Raw genomic sequence first — 26,560 nt, 5'->3', positions numbered from 1 at the left:
CGTGCTCGGATAAGGGTCTGGTGTGGATCTGGGGGGGACCCCCACGCCGTTTTTTCATCGTAGGGGGTTCCCCTTGGAATCCATACCAGACCTAAGGGCCTGGTATGCTCTCGGAGGGGGAACCCACGCCAAATTTTTTTCAGAAATTTGGCGTGGAGTGCCCTCTTGAGAGCTGATAATTCTGTCAGAGTCGCCTCCGTATAGACGGAGATCCGACTTGGAGGCGATCTCCATTGAAATCAATGGGTACCGGTCGCCTACAAGTCGGATAGAAGTAGTACAGGAACCTTTTCTGAAGTCGGAGCGACTTCAGTAGTGTGCATTAAGACGGCTCTCATTCACTTACATTGCTTTTTAAATGTTGTCCGACCTGAGGCGACTAGGGGCGACCTGAAGTCGGATCAGGAGTTGCCCCTGTGTGAACGGACTCTCAGTGTGTCAGGGCTGGCTTAGCCCTTCCTCCTCTGGGCTGGCCACTCAGCTGTTGGCTAATTGCCAGCTCTCTTCTCTCTCTTCAGTTACCAGCTGTTTCCGATGATGCTCATCTGGCCTGCCTATATATAAGTCTTCCAGCTCATTTCTCCTTTGCCTTCATGTTTGGTCACATCACTAGGAACCATCTCCTGCTGTTGTTTCAAGACTGCCTTGCTAACATCCCTCCTGGCTTCCATCCTGCTTGCAGTTGCTCTCCGTGGATCCCTGACGTCTGGACTGGCTGATTACCCGATCTGGTTTATGAACTTTGGACTGGCTGACTACCCAATCTGGCTACTGGACTCTGGCTTGCTTGACTACGCTTTTTCCTATTTATCTTTTTTTTTTTTTTTTTTTTTTTAGTTCAATGTTTCTTTATTGATTTCAATAAGGCAAACAAGATAAACACTTGAAACAGCATAGCAGTTCCGACTAGAGCAGACAGAGGCAAAGAATACAAACTGGGGTTAAGTCACTCAATACCAGTCCACAACGCAGACTAACTACAGGTGGTTAAATGAATGATGAACATTAGAATTGTAGCATATTAATGCAATAACTCCAGTCGGAGGGAAAAGGGGTGTGGGAAGGAGAGCATCAGCTAGACATTATATTAGTTACACCAGAGGGGTTAGGAACACAGGAGAATAAATCAGGCGCATAGTAATAATGCCAAACAAAATTACACGCGGGAAAGAAACTCATGAGATTACAGTACATTTCGGATGAGTAAGCCATACATGCCAATCAGATAAAAACTTTTTCATACTTAGATTTTTGCGAGCTAGTAGTCTTTCCATCTCGCATTGAAAGTTTAGATCAGAGATCGTATGCATGATGGATGGAGAGTCAGTGGTTTTCCATAGTTTTGTAATGTTTAATTTTGCTGCAAGAAGAAGGTGAATTATCACTACGTGTGTGTGTGGCGGAAATTTGTCAACACCAAGGTGTAGTAGGGCCAGGGAGGGGTTGGGGGATGTTGGAATCAGTGATAAAAAGGATATTAAAGCGAAAATTTGTTTCCAGAAGGAGCTTAGGGATCTGCAAAACCATAAAATGTGCGCTATAGTACCAGTACTTCCACACGACCTCCAACATGTAGAAGGAAGGTCCGGGAAGAATTTAGAGAGACGATAGGGTGTGAGGTACCATCTGTGAAGTGTCTTTTGATATGATTCCCAATGATGGGAACAGTGTGACGCTGTGTAGGTATGTCGAAAGGCACGTGTCCACATGTCGGGTGTGACCGTAATATTTAGTTCTTCCGTCCATCTGGAGAGAGACGGAATTTGCGAGTAAGGCCGATTATCATTCAGAATAGAGTATATGACCGATATACCATGTTTAGGATATGTCGAGCTAGTGTAAAATTTGTGTATGGTCTCCGGAATAATTGACGTCGTAGAAATTTTAAATTGTTGGAGAAGGTGCGAGATCCTCATGTATGTGAAGGTTTCTGTGGGAGGGAGGCCAAATTCAGTTTGTAGATTATCAAAGGTTCAGAACATGGTTAGCATTATAAAGATCTGATAGGGTACCGTATATACTCGAGTATAAGCCGAGATTTTCAGCCTCTTTTTTGAGGCTGAAAGTGCCCCCCTCGGCTTATACTCGAGTCATCGCCGTCTGACTGCTCGATCAGCGTATCGAGCAGACAGACGGCGGACATACTACAATTTGAAAGCCGCGCCTCCGCCTCCGCCTGTGATAGGCGGAACACTGAATTTCCCAGCAGCCTGTGTTCCGCCTATCACGGACATCGTCTCATCCTCGTCCGTAGTACGAGGATGAGACGATGTCCGTGATAGGCGGAACACAGGCTGCTGGGAAATTCAGTGTTCCGCCTATCACAGGCGGAGGCGGAGGCGCGGCTTTCGAATTGTAGTATGGCCGCCGAGGCGCCGACGAAGAGCGGCGATCCTGGCAAGGCACGGGACGGGACGGAGGCAAGGCACGGGACGGGACGGAGGCAAGGCACGACACGGGACGGAGGCAAGGAGGCAAGGCACGGCACGGGACGGAGGCAAGGAGGCAAGGCACGGGACGGAGGCTCGGGACACAGGTAGGCTGGACACACACACACACACACACACACACACACACACACACACACACACACAGGGATGGATGGAGACACACACACACAGGGATGGATGGATGGAGACACACACACACAGGGATGGATGGATGGATGGAGACACACACACACAGGGATGGATGGATGGATGGAGACACGCACACACAGGGATGGATGGATGGATGGACACACACACACACAGGGATGGATGGATGGATGGACACACACACACACAGGGATGGATGGATGGATGGACACACACACACACAGGGATGGACGGACACACAGGGATGGACGGACACACAGGGACGGACACACACACAGGGACGGACACACACACAGGGACGGACACACACACAGGGACGGACACACACACAGGGACGGACACACACACAGGGACGGACACACACACAGGGATGGACGGACACACAGGGACGGACACACACACAGGGATGGACAGGCATGTCTCACCCTCGGCTTATACACGAGTCAATAAGTTTGCCAGTTTTTTGGGGGGTAAATTGGGGGCCTCGGCTTATATTCGGGTCGGCCTATACTCGAGTATATACGGTAGTTATTTTTTGCATCGTCCAGTTTCGAAGATGTAAGTCTGGTATTTGTGACATTAGTGAACGGAGAGGGGTTTGCAATGTACGATAGGGTTGATCTGAAATTGTCGTCTGTGTGAATTTCTTCCATATTGTTAGAGAGGCCGTTATTGATGGTGATTTAAATTTCGAAGTGGGAGGAAAGCCCGCTGATGTAGCGAGAAGTAATTCACTTAGTGAGTTTGGGCGGAAGGACGAGGATTCTAAGATAGACCAGGCCTTATTGGGGTTAGGATGCCACCAGTAGTAGAGTTGGTCTAGAATGGAAGCATGATAGTAGTTCTGAATATGGGGAAGGTTGGTCCCCCCTTTTCTATGTTGCCTAGTTAAGATATATTGAGCGCACCTGGGTGGTTTAGTTTCCCACACAAATCTGGAAAGTTGTGTTTGTATGGAGGCAAAGAATGAGTGGGGAATTGGCATGATTACTGTCCGGAAAAGATAGAGTAGTTTGGGTAAAATTAGCATTTTAAAAGACGCGATGCGACCTAGTTTCGAGAGGCCTGAGGTACGAAGCTGATTTAATAGTTGGGGCAGTCATTTTTGGAAGGAACGATAATTGAGATCATAAAGTTGGGGTATAGATGGGGCTAGGTTTATTCCAAGATACGGAAGGGAATTGTTTGACCAAGAGTAGGGGAGAGTACTCTCTAGGAGAGATTGTTGCCTACGTGATAGATTAAGTGGAAGGATTAGAGATTTAGAGGAGTTAAGTTTGTAAAAGGAGGCAGAGCTAAATTGATCGATGATGTCCTGGAGTGCAGGCATGGAGATGGTCGGGTTTGTGATCATTAAAATGACATCATCAGCAAAGAGGCTGATTTTATGTTCCATGTCGTTATGCATAATTCCTGAGACTCGCTTGTCCTCTCTGATTTTAGCCGCAAGGGGTTCCATTATTAGGGCAAAAATGAGAGGGGAGAGCAGACATCCTTGGCGGGTGCCATTAGAGATCTCAAAGGGTTTAGATAGTGTGCCATTGGTCAAAACCCTGGTGGAAGGGTTTGAGTACAGTGAGAGAATGGCCGTTTGAAACCAGCCTGTGATGCCGAATTTGGACAATACTTCTTTCAGGAATCCCCAATGTACCCTATCAAACGCCTTCTCTGCGTCCAACGATAGCAGCAGAGAAGGCGTTCGAGATTGGGCAATCTGGTGAATCAGGTTAAGAACTCTTCTAGTGGCGTCTGGGGCTTGTCTGTCTGGCATAAAACCAACTTGATCTGGATGTACAAGGGAGGGAAGAAATTCTAACAGTCTGGAGGCTATAACTTTGGCAAATACTTTTACGTCTGTGTTAAGGAGAGATATGGGTCTGTAATTAGTGGTGGAGGTGGGATCTTTTTCTGGTTTAGGGATAGTGGTAATGATAGAGCGCAACATATCTACTGGTAGAGAACCAGAGGTGGCAGCAGAGTTGAAGAGGTCCGTAAGATGGGGGGCAATATTTGAGGCAAATGATTTGTAGAATTCATTGGTGTAGCCATCCTCTCCTGGAGATTTGTGAAGTGGTAGTGAGTGAATGGCTTTCAAAATTTCATCAGTAGAGAATGGTCGAGAGAGTTCCTCTAATTGGACGTGATTTATAGATGGGAGATCAATAGAGGATAGAAAATTGTGGATATTTTGGTCAGTCGGTTGGGGGGTATTGACACCACTGTATAGGTTGTAGAGAGAAGAGTAATAGTCGCTAAAGGCATTAGAAATATCCTGTGGGTTTGTCAGAAGTTGTTTGGAGGTGGGGTGCTGAAGGGATATAATCTTACTTTTAAGGCGTTGAGCTTTAACTTGTCGGGCTAGTAGAGCTCCAGCTTTATTGCCTAAGGCATAATATTTGGCTTTGGTAAGTTTAAGGTTGTTCTCAAACTTAAAGAGTAAAAGAGAACGGAGTTTTTGTCGCTGTTCGTAAAGCTCGGTAGCTAATTTCTGGGAGGGGTGTTTTTTATTCCGGTTTTCCAAGAGATTAATTTGAAGGAGGACCTCATCAACTTGCTTATACCTCTGGCGTTTAATATTACTATGTAACTTAATTAATATGCCGCGCATGTAAGCTTTATAGGCTGACCAAAGTACAAACTTATCTGTGTCCGGTTGGTTATTGATCTGAAAATACATTTGGTGTTCATTAGAGAGTCGTTGAATAGTTTTAGGGTCTGAGAGGAGGGATGAGTCAAGTCTCCACAGTCTATAAACGTTAGGTCTACAGTTTCCCACAGTAACGGAGACAGGCGCGTGGTCTGTCCACGTGATATTGCCAATTTCAGATTTCGTCACATCTTGAAGGGTGAGTTTGTCAACAGTAAAAAAGTCAATTCTGGAGTATGAAAGTTGAGAAGAGGAGAAGTATGAAAAGTCTCTTTCGGAGCTGTGATGGCATCTCCAAGGATCGTAAAGGTCATTCATTTGAAGAAAGGGGTTCAGCGCAGAACGTTGAGTCTTTGATGTAGAGGTAGTGTCCAAAGTAGAGTCACCAATTATGTTGAAGTCTCCTCCCATGAGGAGCCTCCCTCTGCGGATTTGTGTGATTTTCTTGTAAAGAAGTTTGTGGAATTGTAACTGACGGGTATTCGGTCCATACACGTTGATCAGGGTGTAGGTAACTTGGTTAATGTCACAAATGAGGATCAAATATCGGCCATGGGGATCGACAACTGAGTGATGAAGAGTAAATTGTATAGAGTTCCGTATGGCAGTGAGGACTCCATTTTTCTTCTTCGGCCCTGAGGCTAGGAAAACCTGGTCGTAATTTTTTAGGGTAAATCTGGGAGTTTTTGCAGCAGCAAAATGAGTCTCTTGCACTATGAGAATGTCGGCTTGTTGGCTGTTAGCCTCTCTGTAAAGTGCAGATCTTTTCTGCGGGGAGTTTAAACCTCTAGCATTAACAGAGACTATTTTAAAAGACATTTTCCGGAGTGGAGAGAGGCGCGGGTGTCAGTAGAGGGGGGTGAGTGGCAATAAACGCGTATTTAGTTACAAGTCCAGCTCCAAAGGTAAGATCGGCGTAGATTTTAAAGTATATCTCCCGGTGTAACTATTTGGAGAAGTAAGAGAGGAGTAACTGATGCTGGGTTTGGGTGAAGGACAGTGGGTAAAAAAGGAGAGCTCAGTAACAAAAAGGGCCTGAGCTCAATGTGCAGACACTACTGCAAAAACACAGTGGGGGAAAGAGATCTTGCATCCACAACGTGGGACAGGGATCTCTGAACAGGCAGGCAAGTGCTGGGTAATGACTCTGCAGTTAGCCAGCCATAATGCGTTTGAAGATAAGGGTGAGGATTACGACTGATGGCCATTAGAAGGGTCTCCTCTATTATCCATGAGGGTTGGCATGTGAGCAGGAGGGTTTGGTACGTCTCTGGGATGATGTGCCATTGTCTCAGGAGTGAGAGCCCCATAGGGAGAGTGCGCACTGCATGGGTCTTGTTTTGGTGTGTAATAAGAAGTTTAGTAGGAAAACCCCATTTATAGGGTATGTTATGGTTTCGAAGCGCTTTAGTTATTGTCGCCAGCTGTCTACGGTTGTCCATCGTTGCTTTGGATAGATCAGCATAGAGCGCAATGCCCGTAAAAGGGTCTGGAAGACTTGCTGCTCGTTTGGCAGCGCTTAGGACTCTTTCCTTGACAGAAAAAAAATGTATGCGAGCCAATACATCTCTAGGAGTAGAGTTAGGGAGGTGAGAAGGCTTAGGGAGTCTGTGTGCCCTATCAATTTCCAGATCTCGGGTTGTCAGATCAGGTAAAAGGGCCCGCATCAAAGCTTGTATAAATTGTGTAAGCTCAGCTTGTTGAATCGATTCGGGGACATTGCGGAATTTAATATTGTTCCGTCTGGAACGATCTTCCAATTCTGCGATTTTGAGATTGATTAAGTGGAGTTCATCTTCGTGATCTGCAAAGCCATCAACCAATTCATTATGTGCAGAAAGCACATCCCCCATTTTAGCTTCTAAATGAGTAATAGCAGTATCATGCTGATGCACTACAAGTAACAGGGATGAGACCGCAGAGGATAAGTCAGAATACAGTGTTTGTCTCAGTGAGAGCAGCATACTCTTCATAGAGTTTTCAGACAGTGGCTAGTCTGAGGCAGGAAAGGCATCTAGGACAGAAGCTTGCTGCGGTGGGGGGAGGGAGAACAAGCTGGGAGCTGAGGGAGGCTGTAAAGGCTCTTCCGTTCTGAGCCTGGACTTTGCAGGGCTGGATGTTGTGGGCGAGTTAGGAGGAGAGCACTCACCCTGTGTGACAGGCATATGATGTGGTCCCGAAGGCGGCAGGGAGTTCCGATGCTGCTGTGAGGAGGACCGCGCTTGTGATTCTCGGCCGCCGCCGGCGCCATTTTGGCCGTCCTGTATGTCAGATGAGGGGAAGTAATCCGTCAGCTTTCTGGGGAGAGACGTTCCCTTCCTTCGTTTCAGCATGGCCGCTGAGCGTGAAGGGACTGTCAGGCTGCTGGGGATATGTTTTTCCCTTATCTTGTGCCGCTGTATAGGTCACTGAGGCTGGTGTTCTGCGGAGCTGAGGTATTAGGCAGCCATCCGCACGAGCCGGCAAGCCACGCCCCCCTATTTATCTTTTTATTTTTATTAATAAACAAGTGTGATTAGATTGTACTTCTGTCTCTGTCTGTTTCATGGTTCCTGACAGTACGTGAAGGCCATGAATTCAGAAGATAGTCAATCCACTTGTTGGTAATATTTTTTCCAGATTGGATGAGCAAGATAACCGCATGGATCAGTTTGCCTTGGCGTTACAAATGCTCCTGAATCTCACCTGGAATCCCCCACGGTGGCTGCTCCGGTACAACCTGAGTCGCAGGCCGTCCCTGTTGCTGCACCAGTCTCTGTGCAGGCACCCGCCTCAAGTATTACCTCTATAAGAGGTATGTCTGGTTCTGCTCTGCTTCCCCAGCGATTTGGGGGCGATCCAGTTCAATGCAGAGGGTTTCTCAATCAGGTTGAGATATACTTCGAAATGCTGCCTCAGGCGTTTCCCACGGACAGAAGCAAAGAAGGTTTTGTGATATCTTTGCTTTCTGAGAGAGCCTTGGCCTGGGCTGACCCTCTATTGGAGACGCAAAAACCTGTGGTCTTGAGTTACCCTCAGTTTGTGGCCTCCTTTAAAAAGGGTTTTTGACGTTCCCGCATGCTCCGCTTCTGCTGCCAAGTGTCTCATGTCCATCAAACAGAGTATGAGAACTGTTGCCGACTACGCCATTAAATTCCATACTCCTGCAGCAGAGGTTGCTTGGAACAATGAGGCCCTCGTGCCTGCTTTTTCTCATGGTCTCTCAGATTCCATCAAGGATGAGATAGCAGCCCGAAATATACCCACTGAGCTGGAGAGCTTGATCTCATTTGCCATCCTCATTGACTCCAGACTCAGAGAAAGACTTTCTCTTAAGGAGCGCTTGCAGAAGCCTCCTGTACGTTTGCCTCCGAGCTTTGTTGTCCCACCCATGCCTCCCTCACCTCCCTCTGGACTGGCTGATTACCTGATCTGGTTTATGAACTTTGGACTCGCTGACTACCCGATCTGGCTACTGGACTCCGGCTTGCTTGACTACGCTTTTTCCTATTTATCTTTTTATTTTTATTAATAAACAAGTGTGATTAGATTGTACTTCTGTCTCTGTCTGTTTCATGATTCCTGACACAGTGGAATGTTAAGTCTAAACATTGTATTCATTTGTCTTTTACATCAAAGGAATAGACTTCTGTATGTAAATTAGGAATGTTTAACCACTTAAACACTAAGAGCTGGTTCACGCAGTGGCAACCTGGGATCCGACTTCAAGTCGCCCCAAGTTGTGCGGTTGAGAAAATCAATGGAAGTGTACACTACTTCAGAAAAGGTTTGTGTACGACTTCAATCCAACTTCTAGACAACTTATACCCATTGATTTCAATGGAAGTTGCCTCCAAGTCAGATCCCCTGTCTTAACTGAAGCAACTTTCCAGGAAGTAAAAATAGTTTTCTAGGCAAACCCCTCCCTCCCACAGAGCTGATTATTATTTGACTGGCCACTGGCAAAGTCCCCTGTCCTGGAGGCAACTTCAGGTTGCCTCAAGTCACGCTGTGATTCATACTCAAGTCGTGTCCAAGTTGCCTCCCAAAGTCGCGCTGGAAGTCCTGTTGACCCTGTGTGAACCTGCCCTAAACCTTTTTCTGACAGTTTTGGTTTTCAAGTTAAAATATTTTTTTTTTGCTAGAAATGGCTAGACATTACTTAGAACCCCCAAACATTATATATATATATATATATATATATATATAATATATATAATATATATATATTTTTTTTTTTTTTTTTGTAGAGACCCTAGTGAATAAAATGGTGGTTGTTAAAAAAAAAATTTATATATTAAAACTTTAAAAATTTTATTGAAGTACTTGAGTACTTTTAAATTACTTTTTTCCTTTAGAAATATAATTTTGCTCTCGGACTGTTGACAACATGGGAAACATCACTTTACAGGCATACTATAGACACCTCCAGGTATGAAATCTAAAGGAATATTTTACTGTTATTGTTTCACTTTAAGCATTATTAAAATCACTGCTCCCAAAAAATGGGCATTTTTAAAACTTTTTTTTGCATGGATACATGTCCTATGGGGCTGGACCCAGGTCCCCAAACACTTTTTGTGACAATACCATGCATATAAGCCTTAAAAATTTGCACTTTTGATTTCTCCCATAGACTTTTAAAGGGTGTTCCGCGGCTGTCAAATTTGCCACTTACACCCCAAATTGTTCGATATTCGGCGAAAACCCATTGTTTGAGTCAAACTTACGTTTGACTCAGACATCGGGCTCATCCCTACTATTAAATATTTGATCAAAAATTGTATTTACATGCCCCTGTTAAACAGGGGCAGAAAAATTGGGCCTTTAGGCAGTGGTGGTGGTGCCTTGAACCAAAAATTTTCTTAGAAGTAATCATCATGAAGATTGAGGAGGAATAGGATAATCACTCAGCATATGCAGTCTTCAAGGGATCCCACATCCATAGAAAAATCAATCGGGTACATCAGCATCAGGTGCTTGGTAGCTGGTGATCCGAGACCTGATTCATTTTTATGAATGTGAGCCGATCAACAGAGTCTGTGGACAGGTGCACTCTGTGATAGGTTATAAAGCCTCCAGCAGCACTGAATGTGTGTTCAGAAAGAAAGCTGGATTCAGGACAGGCCAGTAGCTCAATTGCATATTGAGCAAGCTCTGGCCAGTGGTCCATCCTCAAGGCCCAGTAACCCAGTGGATGTTTTGGTGGAAAGGTCTCCAAGTCTGATCTTGCCCCTATATATTCCTGCACCATGTAATTCAGACGCTGGTGATGGTTGCTGGAACTGATCAGACCATGGTGCCGAGGACTGAAGAATTGTCTCAAGGGATCAGTCAGCCGGCCACCTTCTCCACCGCTCTTTCTGTGACTGAACAAAGCCTCAGCAACACGTTGTCCAGCACCAGGAAATTGTAACCTCCCAGGCTCTGGAAACGCATTGCAAAAACCTTTCTGCAAGGCCTTTCGAAGATGTTTCATCCTCTGCTCCCTCTGCAAAGGCTGGATAAGTTCTGCAAACTTACCCTTGTAACGTGTATCAACAAGGGTTGCCAGCCAGTAAAGATCCCTCTCCTTGAAACCACAAATTCTAGGGTCCTTTTGCAAGCATTGCAGGATCAGGGAGGCCATGCAGCATAATTTTGCAGAGGCAATCAATCCTGAGTCCTCTGGGTCACTGAGGATCACATGATCCTCAACCACCTCCTCCCAGCCTATGATTTTCTGGGGACTGTAAAGGATCTCTTGAAGACTGCTGCTGATGCTGAGTGTTATCCTCCACCTCCATGCTGACACAATCCTCCTCCTCTTCTTCATCCTGTGTGATCAGCAGGAATACTATCTGGACAAAGGGGGGCTTTATAGGTAAGGAAGTCCTCTTCTTCCCACTGTTCTGCCTCAAGTGCCCTGTCCATTATTCCACAAAGCATGTGCTCCAACAGAAAGACAAGAGGGACACTACAGTGCATGCATCCTTGATCAGTAGCCACTGGCGTGGCAAAAAAAGCCAAGCTCCCTGACCCTGCCCTGGTGCCATACTCACACAGGTACTCATTGATAGCCCTCTGCTGCATGTGCAGCTGCTGCAGCATTGCCAACGTTGAGTTCCACCTGGTGGGCATGTCATGAATGAAGCTGTTCATGGCAGGTTGCATTCTCTTTGAATGTCAACCAGCCAAGCACTGGCTTTATATGATCGGTGAAAATTACCACATTTAATAGTATTTCATATTTTTTTAATATTTTTTCATAGTAATTATTATTTTCAAATATCATATATTCCTTATTTTTTGGTGTCTCTTGTTTCTTTCGATTGATATTCCCATAGATCCTTACAGCAATCTTTTTATAAAAAGCCGTTCTGATTAATTAAGAGGATAATGTGTTTCCACTCCATTTGTTTGTCCCCTCCCCTTTCTTGTATATATATTACGAGTGTGGGCTCTGTATGTTTAGTTGTGCGACTTGAAAGGACATCCAAGTGCGCATGCTCACAAAACATGTCCTTCACTAATGACGACATCCCCTGGAGCCGAATGAAAGGTGTGTTCCTAGCCTCGGTCTGGAGATCTCTTCCACAAGCCGGCATTTCCATCATATGGAAGTATACTATCCAGTTCACAGCGCGATCAGATGGCCACATTCTATTCCGGGGAAAATGTCTATACAAACTTATATGCAATGCCTGCCATTCTTCTGCTAAATGTGAGTGCACAATTTGTTGCTTATTAAAATCTGTTATTTTAACTACTGCACCCAGAGGCACCTCTCTACTTGTCTAATTTTGTAATTCTTGACCATTCCTCTTTACAGAACTGTTTCAGTTCAGAATTATTCTTGGGATGTCTGGTGTGAATCACTTTCTTGAGGTCATGCCACAGCATCTCAATTGGATTGAGGTCAGGACTCTGACTGGGCCACTCCAGAAGGCGTATTTTTCTTCTGTTTAAGCCATTATGTTGATTTAGTTCTATGCTTTGGGTCATTGTCCTATTGCAACACCCATCTTCTGTTGAGCTTCAGCTGGTGGACAGATGGCCTTAAGTTCTCCTGCAAAATGTCTTTATAAACTTGGGAGTTCATTTTTCCTTTGATGATGGCAATCTGTCCAGGCCCTGATGCAGCAAAGCAGACCCAAACCATGATGCCCCCACCACCATACTTCACAGTTGGGATGAGGTTTTGATGTTGGTGTGCTGTGCCTCTTTATCTCCACAAATAGTGTTATGTGTGTTCCAAACAACTGAACTTTCATCTGTCCACAGAATATTTTGCAAGTACTTCTGTGGAACATCCAGGTGCTCTTGTGCAAACTGTAAATGTGCAGCAATGTTTTTTTGGACAGCAGTGGCTTCTTGTTTTGTGTTTTACATGTCTTAGATTCTTAGATTCACTAACGGGAATGTTAGCATATGCCAGAGACTTTTGTAAGTCTTTAGCTGACACTCTAGAATTCTTCTTCACCTGATTGAGCAGTCCGTGCTGTGCTCCTGCAGTCATCTTTACAGGATGCCCACTCCTAGGGAGAGTAGCAGCAGTGCTGAACTTTCTCCATTTATAGACCAGTTGTCTTACCATGCACTGATGAACAGCAAGGCTTTTGGAGATACTTTTATAACCTTTTCCAGCTTTATGCAAGTCAACAATTCTTAATCGTAGGTCTTCTGAGAGCTCTTTTGTGTGAGGCATCATTCACATTAGGCAATGCTTCTTGTAAAAAGCAAACCCATAACTGGTTTGTGTTTTTTATAGGGCAAGGCAGCTGTAACCAACACCTCCAATCTCATATCATTGATTGGACTCTAATTGGCTGACACCTCACTCCAATTAGCTCTTGGAGATCTCATTAGTATAGGGGTTCATATACTTTTTCTACATGCACTGTGAATGTTTACATGGTGTGTTCAATAAAAACATGGTAACATTTAACTCCTGTGTGTTATTAGTTTAAGCAGACTGTGATTGTCTATTGTTGTGACTTAGATGAAGATCAGATCACATTGTATGACCAATTTGTGCAGAAATCCATATCAAAAGGGTTTTTGGGTTTTTGCAACTGTATGTATTGTGTACACCACCCCTAGTGCAGTTGCTACTACTTTTTTGGTGAACGGTATTGTGTACACCACCAGAAGTCTAATAGCAACTGTGGGTACACTGTATGTATTGTGTGCTGTGTACACCACCAGAAAAGTAGTAGCAACTGCACTAGGGGTGCACGGTACTGTGTACATTAACAGATGTGTAATAACATTTATGGGTGCACTGTATCTATTGTGTACACCACCAGAAAAGTAGTAGCAACTGCACTATGGGTACACGGTATTGTGTAGAAAAAGTATACCAGGAATGGCCTGCAGTCAGATATAGGCTTGGCTACACTGGATGCAGTGTGTGTATATGTGTGTGTGTGTATATATAGATATATATATATAGAGAGAGAGAGAGACTGTATGTATATTAAGTACACTGCAGCTAACTGAATAGCCTGCCTGCTCAATCTAAATTACACTCTCTCTCTCTGTCCACGCCAACAACACGCTACACTGGGCCGACATGCAGGCAGGCTTATATAGCATGCGGTGTGGACTTAGTCTCCCCTGAGCCATGACTGCCTTTGGCCAATTATGGCTCTCTTAGCTGAGGGTTCTGGGATTGGCCAAAGCATGCACTATGACCTGCATGCTTTGGCCAATCCTCATACAGCAATGCACTACGCTCCCACAGTGCACTATGGGGCATTAAGCGGTGCTCAAATTTGATGTGAATGCCCCAATGTTTGAGTCGAAGTCATGTCCAACCCGAACATAAAGCTCATCACTAGGAACAGGTATCAGATAGCAGAACACTCTAGACCATAGGCAAGGTCCTACTGCTGCAGGTGTGTTTAAATAGACCACTTGGTGCCATCCTAGTGGCAGGCATGTGCACAGCTGTGTGAGTGCATGCGCATGAGCACTGGTCAGGCTAACAGGAATTCTCTGTTTGTGTATAACTTTGCGCCTGGGCATTTTTCTTCTTTTCTGACAGCATCCGTGAACTCCACACTTAACGCATTCCTGGTATTTTCTGCCCCTTTTGGATCCTCCACTATCAGTGTAATTTGACCACACCCACTGTTCAATACAGTTCAGTGGGGGAGCTTGGTTGAGTTCTGCACCTATTCTTAGAGAGGTGGGGTATGTTAAGGGTATGTCAATTTAATGATAAGGGGAATTTTAAATAAATAAAGTGTTTTGACAAATAATAAATAAAAAGATAATAAGACCCCCAAAGCATCCTCCCAATGTTGAGGGCATGTGGCCTGGTACGGTTCAGGAGAGGGGGTGCTCTCTCACCCCCCCCCCTCTTTTTCTGCGGCCTGCCAGGTTGCGTGCTCGGATAAAGGGTCTGGTATGGATTTTTAGGGGGGCCCCCACGTCATTTTTTTTTTTAAATTTGACGCGGGGTTCCCCTTAATATCCATACCAGACCTGAAGGGTCTGGTTATGGATATTTAGGGGGAACCCCACATCAATTTTTTTCTTAAATTTGAAGCAGGGTTCCCCTTAATATCCATACCAGACCTGAAGGGCCTGGTAATTGAATTTGGGGGACCCCCACGCTTTTTAATTTATTTATTTTTTTATCAATGACTTTCAATGAGTGTTCTCTGTATTACGGAGCCAACAATTCATAATAGCTGCGAGTGATTTTAAAGGACTTTTTTTCCTGCATAAATGACACTTTGTGCAGGGACAGTTCTAAGCACCAGAAACATGCGCCCCTTCACAGGCATACTATAGAGAACCCCCCCAGCTACGAAATTTAAAGGAATATTACACTTTTATTGTTTCACTTTAATCATTATTAAAATCACTGCTCCCGAAAAAACTGCCGTTTTTAAAACTTTTTTTTGCATTGATACATGTCCCCTGGGGCAGGACCCGGATCCCCAAACACTTTTTAGGACAGTAGCTTGCAGAATCTTTTCTCTCTGTCAAATCTTTTTTCTCTGTCGAATATTTTCTCTATATAATCTTGGACTAATAGAGGTAAGGTTAGGCACATTCAACCACAGGTTCTAGACAGATTGTTATTGTCAGAGTCATGTCGAATCTCCTATTCTATATCGAACTGTTGTAACAATGAAAACGAAAATAAAGCATTTATTTATGTCGGATCTTTCGTTTTTTTGGATTTTGTGCTTTCGTTATCGTTTGTCAAAACGAAAACGAAAATAGCTGAAATTCGGACGAAAATGCATTCGGACGAAAACGAATGCACATGTCTAATATTCAATTTGTCCTAACAGCAATGTCCAACGAGATAGGGAGTGGTCACTTATTACCAAGCTTGTGTTTGTCCAGAGAGTGTATGTCAGCGTGTGGATCTGTGGTCCTCGGTCTCTTGAATCATGTGTGTGTCTTTTTGTATGATACAAATTGTTTTATGTATTTTAATATGTTTCACATTAATATAATATGGTGATCACTTGCCTTATGCCCTGTCATTTGCTGTCCCCATCTTGTGTACCTTGCTGGCTATAAAAAATTTCTACCTAACCAAAAATATTGAGATTGACAGAGATTTATGGAATCAAACAACACCACCTTTTAACCATAAAAGAATGGTGCCTAATCCTTGTCCAATACATGGATGACTACAGTACACATTGATTTTTACAAAATGTGTTTCAACATTGCAATTTAACATAATATATATGAGAGAAAGAGAGAGAGAGAGAATATATATATATATATATATATATATATATATATATATATATATATATATACACACTCACTCTTGGTTCTGTTTCTGTCAGAAACCATGAACCAGACTGAGACAGCAGTACAATAAAATCACACTTGTTGATTAATAAAAAGGTAAATAGAATAAGCGTAGTTCAAGCATACCCAGAGCCCAGTAACCGGATCGAGTAGTCAGCCAGGCCAGAGTTCAGTAACCAGATCGGGTAATCAGCCAGGCCAGAAGTCAGGGATCCAAGTAGAGGAACAGGAAGCAGGATAAGGAGCCAGAAGGGATGTCAGCAAGCCAGTCTTTAAACAGGAACGCAGGAGATGGTTTCTTGTTATGTGACCAAGGTGAAGGTAGAGATGAAGTGAGCTGGACAGCTTTAAGTAGGCAGGTCAGACAAGCAGGATCAGGAACAGCTGGGTAACTGTGGAGAGAGATGAGAGCTGGCAATTAGCCGACAGCTGAGCAGCCAGCCCAGAGAAGAAAGGGCTAAGCTAGCCCTGACTGTTTCAACTTGTGATGGGTGTCCTTCTGGTGTATAATTAACCAGGTGTCTTCTGCCATTTTCTGGGGAAAAGCTGAGTCAACACTGGGTTCTTACTGAAGAGATGATCTCACATTTTGAAACAATGGGGCTATTTACCCTGGCTTTCCTTTAATCAAAGGCCTTAATATCTGGATCTCAAAACACTAGTTTGACCATTGTCAGTTGGTGTTGTGTAAAGTGGCACCATTGTTCAGGTTACTCTGTTTCAACATAAGGTTTGTGTATTGACCTCAACCCTCCACTGGAGAGGATGAGATCCTGTCAACAATGTTAAATGGACCTCTCCAGGACGGTAGGAATTTCCGTTCTTTGACCTGGTTCCTTGCGAAATTGTAGTGATATACCTTGTCCCAAACTTCATACTCCTTGGTGGTCTTAAGATCATAGTAAGTTTTATTTGTGTCTTTTTCAATATTTCGCTGGGCAAAGGAGAATGCATTTTGTAAGTGTTTCTGTAAATCCTCTATGTATTGGTGAGTTGTGGTGGCATTGACCAAATTATGGTCAGTGGTGCAGTTCAAAAGGTGTTGGGGCAGGACCATCCACCTTCCGGTCATGAGTTCAAAGGGTGACATTTTCATGACCATATTTGGGGTTGCCCTTAAGGCCAGCAGGACTAAGGGAAGCTTTACATCCCAGTGCTTGCCTCCTTGATGCAGTGTAAACTGGGATTTGGATTTTATTAACCCCTTCCTGACCAGCCACTGCAGTTGTACTGTGGCAGGTTGGCTCCCCTGGGGAAACCAAAGTAACTGTACATTGGTTTGCCTTTTGACCACTAGGGGGTGCGTGCCGCCGGAAGCGCGACACCAAAGCCAATGCATTATGACCACTGGGCACCCGCGATCGCTCCACACAGAGACAGAATGGAGAACTGTCAATGTAAACAGACAGATCTCCATGCTGTCAGGGGTGAGGGGAGCGATCTGTTGTTCATACTAAGTATGAACAATGATCGCTCTCCTCACCCAGTCAGTCACCTCCCCCTACAGTTATAATCACTCCCTAAGGAACACAGTTAACCCCTTTATTTGTGGGGAAAAAAGGATGTACATTTTTTTGGGTACAGCATCGTACGACCGCGCAATTGTCAGTTAAAGTGAAGCAGTGCCGAATCGCAAAAAATGGCCTGGTCATTGAGCAGCCAAATCTTCCAGGGCTGAAGCAGTTAATACATGTTTTGCTATATTTTTTCACTCCATTGGTGGTACCGTTAAAGTCCTTCCAATTTAGTGGGTTGGGGTTTTTTGTGTGGTCTATTGTTCAGGATGAGGTACCGGACATACACTGTCCAATTTCTGAGGGTTCTCCAGTAGGACCCTCCCCCCATTAACAACTTTTCTTACACATTTTTCTTATTTAATTACTTTTCCTGGAGTTTTATAAAGTGATTTATTATAAATGATTCCAATAAAGAGAAATGAGTTCCATTCATGTAAAGCAGTGTTTCTCAACCTTTTATGGCACTGATGGCTGCACTGATATGAGACACTGATAGGAGGCACTGATAGGCTGCACTTATATGATGCACTGATGGCTGCACTGATATGAGGCACTGATGGCTGCACTAATATGAGGCACTGATTGCTGCACTGATATGAAGCACTAATGGCTGCAATGAGCAGTCACTGATAGGCTTCACTGATAGGCTGCACTGATATGAGGCACTGATGGGGCATTGATATGAAGCACCGATGGCTGCACTGATAGGAAGCACTGATAGGAGGCACTGAGGCTGCACTGATATGAGGCACTGATGGCTGTACTGATATGAGGCACTGATGGCGGTACTAATAGGGGGCACTGATTGCTCCACTGATAGGAGGCACTGATGGCTGCACTGATAGGAGGCACTGATGGCTGCACTGATATGAGGCACTGGTGGCTGCACTGATATGAGGCACTGGTGGCTGCACTGATATGAAGCACTGGTGGCTGCACTGATAGAAGGCATTGATGGCTGCACTGATATGAAGCACTGATGGCTGCAGTGATATGAAGCACTGATGGCTGTGCTTATATGAGGCACTGATGGCTGTGCTTATATGAGGCACTGATGGCTGTGCTTATATGAGGCACTGATGGCTGCGCTTATATGAGGCACTGATGGCTGCGCTTATATGAGGCACTGATGGCTGCGCTGATATGAGGCACTGATGGCTGCACTGATAGGAGGCACTGATATGAGGCACTGATGGCTGCACTGATAGGAAGCACTGATGTCTGCACTGATATGAGGCACTGATGGCTACACTGATATGAGGCACCGATGGCGGTACTAATAGGGGGCACTGATTGCTCCACTGATAGGAGGCACTGATGGATGCACTGATAGGAGGCACTGATGGCTGCACTGATAGGAGGCACTGATGGCTGCACTGATAGGAGGCACTGATGGCTGCACTGATAGGAGGCACTGATGGCTGCACTGATAGGAGGCACTGAGGCTGCACTGATATGAGGCCCTGATGGCTGCACTGATAGGAGGCACTGATGGCTGCACTGATATGAAGAACTGATAGGCTGCACTGATAGGAGTCACTGATAATCTTCACTGATATGAGGCACTGATGGCTTCACTGATAGGAAGCATTGATGGCTGCACTGATATGAGGCACTGATGGCTGCACTGATTTGAGGCACTGATGGCTGCACTGATATGAAGCACTGATAGGCTTCACTGATGGCTGCACTGATAGGCTTCACTGATGGGGCATTGATATGATATGATATGATATGATATTAAAGCGCTGCGCAAACTGTTGGCGCTATATAAATCCTGAATAATAATAATAATAATAATTGATATGAAGCACCAATGGCTGCACTGATATGAGTTACTGATGGCTGCACTGATATGAGGCACTGATGGCAGTACTAATAGGGGGCACTGATTGCTCCACTGATATAAGGCACTGATGGCTAGACTGATAGGAGGCACTGATAGGAGACACTAATAGGCTGCACTGATGGTTGCGTTTATATGAGGCACTGATGGCTGCACTGATTAGGAGGCACTGATGGCTGCACTGATTAGGAGGCACTGATGGCTGCACTGATATGAGGCACTGATGGCTGTACTGATATGAGGCACTGATGGCTGCACTGAGAGAAGTCACTGATGGAGTCACTGATAGAAGTCACTGATGGCTGCACTGATATGAAGCACTGATGGCTGCACTGATATGAAGCACTGATGGCTGCACTGATATGAGGCACTGATAGCTGCACTGATATGAGGCACTGATGGCTGAACTGATAGGAGGCACTGATGGAGTCACTGATAGAAGGCACTGATTGTGGCACTGATTGGCTGCACTGATATGAAGCATTGATGGCTGCATTGATGAGGCACTGATGGGGCATTGATATGAAGCACCGATGACTGGACTGATATGAGGCACTGATGGTGGTACTAATAGGGGGCACTGATTGCTCCACTGATATAAGGCACTGATGGCTAGACTGATAGGAGGCACTGATGGCTACACTGATATGAGGCACTAATATGAAGCACTGATGGCTAGGCATGCTGGCATGTGTAGTTCCTGAGCAGGCAGGACTCACCTTTTTTTCAGGGAACTGCAGCAGGCATTTTCACACATGGCAGGCAATTCCAGGACATCTGAGGTGTGCAGGAGAGGGGGAGGAGCTGGGAGATGGGAGGACATGAGGCCGTCGATGGTCAGTCCTCTGGGCTGTGCAATAGGGGCCATTCCATTGACAGGACCCGGGGAAGCTGCTGCCAGTCTGACACCCCCTCGCACAAGGAGCAGACTGCTTCCCCATTGGTAGCACAGTCCCACACAACATGGCTACAGCAAGCCACCGGGGACTGTATGTGTGCAGGAGGCGGGACTCAGGATACAGAGAACTGGACATACCCTCTGCCCGTGGTGCACATACCCCCAGGGGTATATGTACCATAGTTTGAGAAACCCTGATGTACAGAATAGTTACATTCATTCCTGGGGGAGAAATTCATTTTCTTCTGGTAACATTCTTCTCTTCTTCTACAGATTGGATGAGAATCACCTGACAGACAGTTCCTGCCCCCACCTGGCATCTGGAATAAGAAATAACCAGACACTGAGGACACTGGACCTGTCTGGGAACAATCTGGAGGGTCCTCATTTCAGGGATCTGATGGAAGCTCTGACAACAAGCCGGATAGAGGAATTACAGTGAGTATAACAGGACTGACTGAGACAATAATATTCTGGGACAGTTTTATATCTAAACCACATAAATAATATAGAAATATGAGAATGTCATCAAATTCTATGTTTAGGTTCCATAAATATCCAATCCTGGACTGTTATGTCCTAACTACATACAACAAATAATAATGGAGATATATTTAATCTCCTGGTTGTCTCTAGATATCACCAATATCAGACAGTTCTCTAAAGCTGGATATAACATTTAATAAAATGAAATATCTGCACAAAAAAACTTTGTAAAAATCTAATGAATGTAATTTTATAGATCCTTACACTTAGTGACAAAATGTGTGATGAGACAAACGAGAAATCTGCAACCTACAATGTGTCTGAATACCGACACTTGCTGAACATTTCACAAATGAATGTAGATATGATAACTCCACCAATAGTGATCAGATATAATAATTACATTTACTACAAAAATGCACTTTCATACATGTGAGCAAGGGGAGATCTCCTGCAACCTATTCACAGCTACTTCAATCTACACTCACCAGCCACTTTATTAGGTACACCTGTTCAATTGCTTGGTAATACAAATTGCTAATCGGCCAATCGCATGGCAGCAACTCATGCATTTAGGCACCTAGATGTGGTGAAGAAGACTTGCTGAAGTTCAAACTGAGCATCATAATGGGGAAGAAAGGAGATTTAAGTGACTTTGAATGTTGCACGGTTTTTGGTGTCCGATGGGCTGGCCTGAGTTTTTCTGGGATTTTCACATACAACCATCTCTCGGGTTTACAGAGAATGGTGAGAAAATAGCCAGTGAGCGGCAGTTGTGTGGAAGAAAATGCCTTGCTGAGGTCACAGGAGAATGGGCAGACTGGTTCCAGATGATAGAAAGGCAACAGTAACTCAAATAACCACTTGTTACACCCAAGGTATGCAGAATACCATCTCTGAATAAACATATTGAACCTTGAAGTAGATGGGCTACAGCAGCAGAATACCACACCGGGGGCCACTCCTGTCAGCTAAGAACAGGAAACTGAGGCCGCGTACACACGGGCGGATTGTCTGTCCAACTTAGTCCGCTGAAACACATTTGAGCGGACAGTCCGCTCGTGTGTGGGCTTCAGCGGACTTTTTCAGCGGACAGTCTGGCCATCTAAGTCTTTCAGAATGTTGGAAAGACTGTCCGCTGAACTCGCATTTGGGCGGACAATCTGCGGACAATCCGCCCGTGTGTGTGCCAGTCCGCTCAACTTTTGAAATGAGCAGACTTTTCCCGCCCGGAGAAAAGTCCGCTCATTTCGAGCGGGTATCCAGGTAGGCGGGGCCCGCGAAGGAGACGTTGCGGGCCCCGCAGCCTGGTATGGACTTAAAGGGGAACCCCAATGCCAAAAAAAATCGGCATGGGGGTACCCCCCCAAGTCCACAACAGACCCTTGTCCGAGCGCGCTACCCGGCCGGCCAGGAAAGGGGGGCGAGCGAGTGCCCCCCCGCCCTGAGCCCTACCAGGCCGCGTGCCCTCAACATGGGGGGTGCCTTGGGGAAGGGGGGGCCGTGTGGCCCCCCACCCCAAAGCACCTTGTCCCCATGTTGATGAGGACAAGGGCCTCTTCCCGACAACCCTGGCCGTTGGTTGTCGGGGTCTGCGGGCGGGGGGCTTATCGTAATCCGGGAGCCCCCTTTAATAAGGGGGCCCCCGGATACCGGCCCCCCACCCTATGTGAATGAGTATGGGGTACAATGTACCCCTACCCATTCACCTGTAAAATAAAAGTACCAAAAAAAAACACACAAGATAAAATACTTTATTGCACAGCTCCGGGGGTCTTCCGTCCTCGGGGGGTCTTCTCGCCGGACTCCTCCGCTATCTTCTTGTAGCTCTTTTGCTAGCGGAGGAGTCCGGCTTTCTTCCTCGCTTCCGGCCTCTTCTCCCGACTTCGGGGGTCTTGTCCCCTCTTCGGTTCTTCTGCCGGGCCACCGCGCCTTCTTATAGCTCTTTTAGAGGCGGTGGCCCCTTCTTCTTCTTCTCCTTCTCCTCCTCCCCCTCCTCCTCCTCCTCCTCATGTTGCCTCGACGATCTCTCCAGCCGGAATGCCAGAGCCACGCTGCGCGGCCACTTATATAGTGACAATGGGGCGGTGTCACATGGGGACTATGACATCATAAGGGGGCGGGGTCACCATGTGACACCAACCCATGTGACATATACCATGTGACACCGCCCCATTGTCACTATATAAGTGGCCGCGCAGCGTGGCTCTGGCATTCCGGCCGGAGAGATCGTCGAGGCAACATCTCCTGGAGAAGAAGAAGAAGAAGAACGGAAGGCGGCGGCGACAGAAGACCGGGCCACCGCCTCTAAAAGAGCTATAAGAAGGCACGGTGGCCCGGCAGAAGAACCGAAGAGGGGGACAAGACCCCCGAAGTCGGGAGAAGAGGCCGGCGGCGGGAAGGAAGAAAGCCGGACTCCTCCGCTAGCAAAAGAGCTAAACGAAGATAGCGGAGGAGTCCGGCGAGAAGACCCCGAAGACAGAAGACCCCCGGAGCTGTGCAATAAAGTATTTTATCTCGTGTGTTGTGTTTTTTTTTGGTACTTTTATTTTACAGGTGAATGGGTAGGGGTACATTGTACCCCATACTCATTCACATAGGGTGGAGGGCCGGTATCCGGGGGCCCCTTATTAAAGGGGGCTCCCGGATTCCGATAAGCCCCTCGCCCGCAGACCCCGACAACCAACGGCCAGGGTTGTTGGGAAGAGGCCCTTGTCCTCATCAACATGGGGACAAGGTGCTTTGGGGTGGGGGGGCCGCACGGCCCCCCTTCCCCAAGGCACCCCCCATGTTGAGGGCACGCGGCCTGGTACGGCTCAGGGCGGGGGGGTGCTCGCTCGCCCCCCTTTCCTGGCCGGCCGGGTAGCGTGCTCGGACAAGGGTCTGTTGTGGACTTGGGGGGGGGGTACCCCCACGCCAATTTTTTCCGGCGTTGGGGTTCCCCTTTAAGTCCATACCAGGCGGCGGGGCCAGCGACGTCTCCTTCGCGGGCCCCGCCTACCTGGAGACGCGCTCGAAATGAGCGGACTTTCCTCCGCGTGTGTGGGCAAGTCCGTTCATTTCAAAAGTTGGGCGGATTGTATGGCGGACTTAGTCCGCTGTATTAGTCCGCTCAAAAGGTGCCGTGTGTGGACAAGTCCGTTCATTTAAAAGTTTGAACGGACTGTCTGTCGGATTGTCTGACGAACTTAGTTGGGCAGACAATCCGCCCGTGTGTACGCGGCCTGAGGCTCACCAAAATTGGAGAATAGAAGATTGGAAAAACGTTGCCTGGTCAGATGAGTCTGGATTTCAGCTGCAACATTCAGATGGTAGGGTCAGAATTTGGCGCATGGATCCATCCTGCCTTGTATTACCTGATCAGGCTGGTGGTGGTGGGGTAATAGTGTGGGGGGAAATTTTCTTAGCACACTTTGGGCCCCTTAGTCCCCATTGATCATGGTTTAAATGCCACGGCCTACCTCAGTATTTTTGCCAGTCATGTCTATCCCTTTATGACTACAGTGTCCCCCATCTTCTGATGGCTCCTTCCAGCAGAATAATGCGCCATGTCACAAAGCTTCAATTATCTCACCACTGGACAATGAGGTCACTGTCCTCCAATGGCCTCCACACTCACCACATCTCATCCAATAGAGCACCTTTGGGATGTTGTGGAGCGGGAGATTGGCATTATGGTTGTGCAGCCCACAAATCTGCAGCAACTGTGTGATGTTATGTCACTATGGAGCAAAATCTCTGAGGAAAGTTTACAACGACTTGTATCTATGCCACCAAGAATGAAGCAAAAAGGGGTCCAACCCGCTACTAACAAGGTGTACCTAATAAAGTGGTTGTGAGTGTATATAACATTTAATGTTCAAAATTACATAAACATGAAGAGCAACAAAGTTATCTTATAAAATTTGCAAACATCAAGAGAACGTTCTTAAATGTGAAAAAGCAGATTTCTTACAAATCATTCACCACGACTTCCATCTCCAATCACCATACAGTGACTTGTGCAGTAACAGAAATAATAAGTCCCAAAGGTTCATCCAGATGGTTTAAATCAATACTGATCAGCTGCCACCTCTTTGCAGCAACTTCAATCCACCTCCACCACACCAGTGAGCAAATAGGTCACTTACCAAAAGTAGGGATGAGCCGAACACCCTCCTGTTTGGTTTGCAGCAGAACATGCAAACAGGCAAAAAATTTGGCAAGAACACACAAACACTGTTAAAGTCTATGGGACACGAACATGAATAATCAAAAGTGCTCATTTTAAAGACTTATATGCGAGTTATTGTCATAAAAAGTGTTCGGGGACCCGGGTCCTGCCCCAGGGGATATGTATCAATGCAATTTTTTTTAAATAGCCATTTTTTCAGAAGCAGTGATTATTTAATGCTTGAAGTGAAACAATAAAAATGAAACATTCCTTTGAATATTTTTCCGGGGGGGGGGGGGGGGTGTCTATAATATGCCTGTGAAGTGGCGCATTTTTCCCATGTTTAGAACAGTCCCGCAGCAAAATTAAATTTCTAAAGGAAAAATTGTCATTTAAAACTAACTGCGGCTGTAATAAATTGTCGGGTCACGGCAATATGACTAAAACTCATTGAAAAAAAGAGCATGGGGTCCCCCCAGTCTATTATCAGGCTCTTTGGGTCTGGTATGAATATTAAGGGGAACCCTGAACCAAAATTTTTAAAAAAATTGCATGGGGGTCACCCTAAAATCCATACCAGGCCCTTCGGGTCTGATATAGAAATTGAGGGGAACCCTACGCCAATTTTTTTTAAAAAAATGGTGTAGGGGTCCCCCCAAAATCCATACCAGACCTGAAGGGTCTGGTATGGATTTTAAGGGTAACCCTGCACCAAATTTTAAAAAAAGGCGTAGGGTTCCTCCTCAAAATTCATACCAGACAATTATCTGCGCACACAACCTGGCAGGCCACATGAAAAGGGGGGCAAGAGAGCACCCCCCTCCTGAACTGTACCAGGCCACATGCCCTCAACATAGGGAGGGTGCTTTGGCATAGCCCCCCAAAGCACCTTGTCCCCATGTTGATGGGGACAAGGGCCTCATCCCCCACAACCCTTGCACAGTGGTTGTGGGGGTCTGTGGGTGGGGGCTTATCGTAAACTGGAAGCCCCCTTTAACCCCCAGATCCCGGCCTCCCCCTGTGTGAAATGGTAACGGGGTACAAATCCCCTACCCCTACCATTTCACAAAAAAAGTGTAAAAATGTTAAAAATGACAAGACACAGCTTGGGCACAAGTCCTTTATTAAAAAAATTAAAATGCCCCATGAAGTCCATTCATCTTCTATAAAGCCGCAACGGACCGAGAAAAAAAAAGCCAAGACCGTTCCTCTTCCATGGGAGGCTCCCGCCATGTGATGCTTCTTCTCTTGTGACAGTTGTTATATAACGTATGGTGGGGCCACCCAGTGACATAGATGAGTGACCCCACCCCCTCTGATGCCACGGGCAAGCCATAGTGAAGTCCCCATGGTGTCAGAGGGGGCAGGGTGATCCGGTGACATAAACGGGTGACCCTGCCCCCTCTGATGCCACAGGAAGCCATAGGGAAGTCCCTGTGGCATCAGAGGGGGTGGGGTCTCCTGGCTACATCACTGGGTGGCCCCGCCCTCAGTTATACAAGAACTGTCACAGAGAAGAAGCGTCACAGGGTGGGAGCCTCCCATAGAAGAGGGTCGGTTACAGATTTTTTTTTTCTTTTTCGGTCCATCACGGCTTCATAGAAGAAGATGAATGGACTTCGTGGGACATTTTTTAGATTTATTTTTAAATAAAGGACTTGTCCTCA

At 46.0% G+C, this 26,560-nt stretch overlaps 1 protein-coding gene across 1 annotated transcript in view; it reads left to right on the top strand.

Moving 5' to 3' along the window:
- The window catches only part of LOC143942631 (NACHT, LRR and PYD domains-containing protein 12-like), a 1,996,551-nt gene that overhangs the window by 1,507,486 nt on the left and 462,505 nt on the right, over window positions 1-26,560 (top strand). The window contains exon 12 of the mRNA XM_077463989.1: window positions 20,528-20,692. Coding sequence (XP_077320115.1) covers window positions 20,528-20,692 — 165 coding nt within the window. The remainder of the gene's footprint in view (window positions 1-20,527; window positions 20,693-26,560) is intronic.

This window comes from Lithobates pipiens, unplaced genomic scaffold, assembly GCF_037356315.1.
Source record: "Lithobates pipiens isolate NorthernLeopardFrog02 unplaced genomic scaffold, aLitPip1_a1.2 Scaffold_30, whole genome shotgun sequence".
Lineage (NCBI taxonomy): Eukaryota > Metazoa > Chordata > Amphibia > Anura > Ranidae > Lithobates > Lithobates pipiens.
Note: the sequence above shows the minus strand (reverse complement) of the source record. Positions and strands in the feature narration are given on the sequence as shown.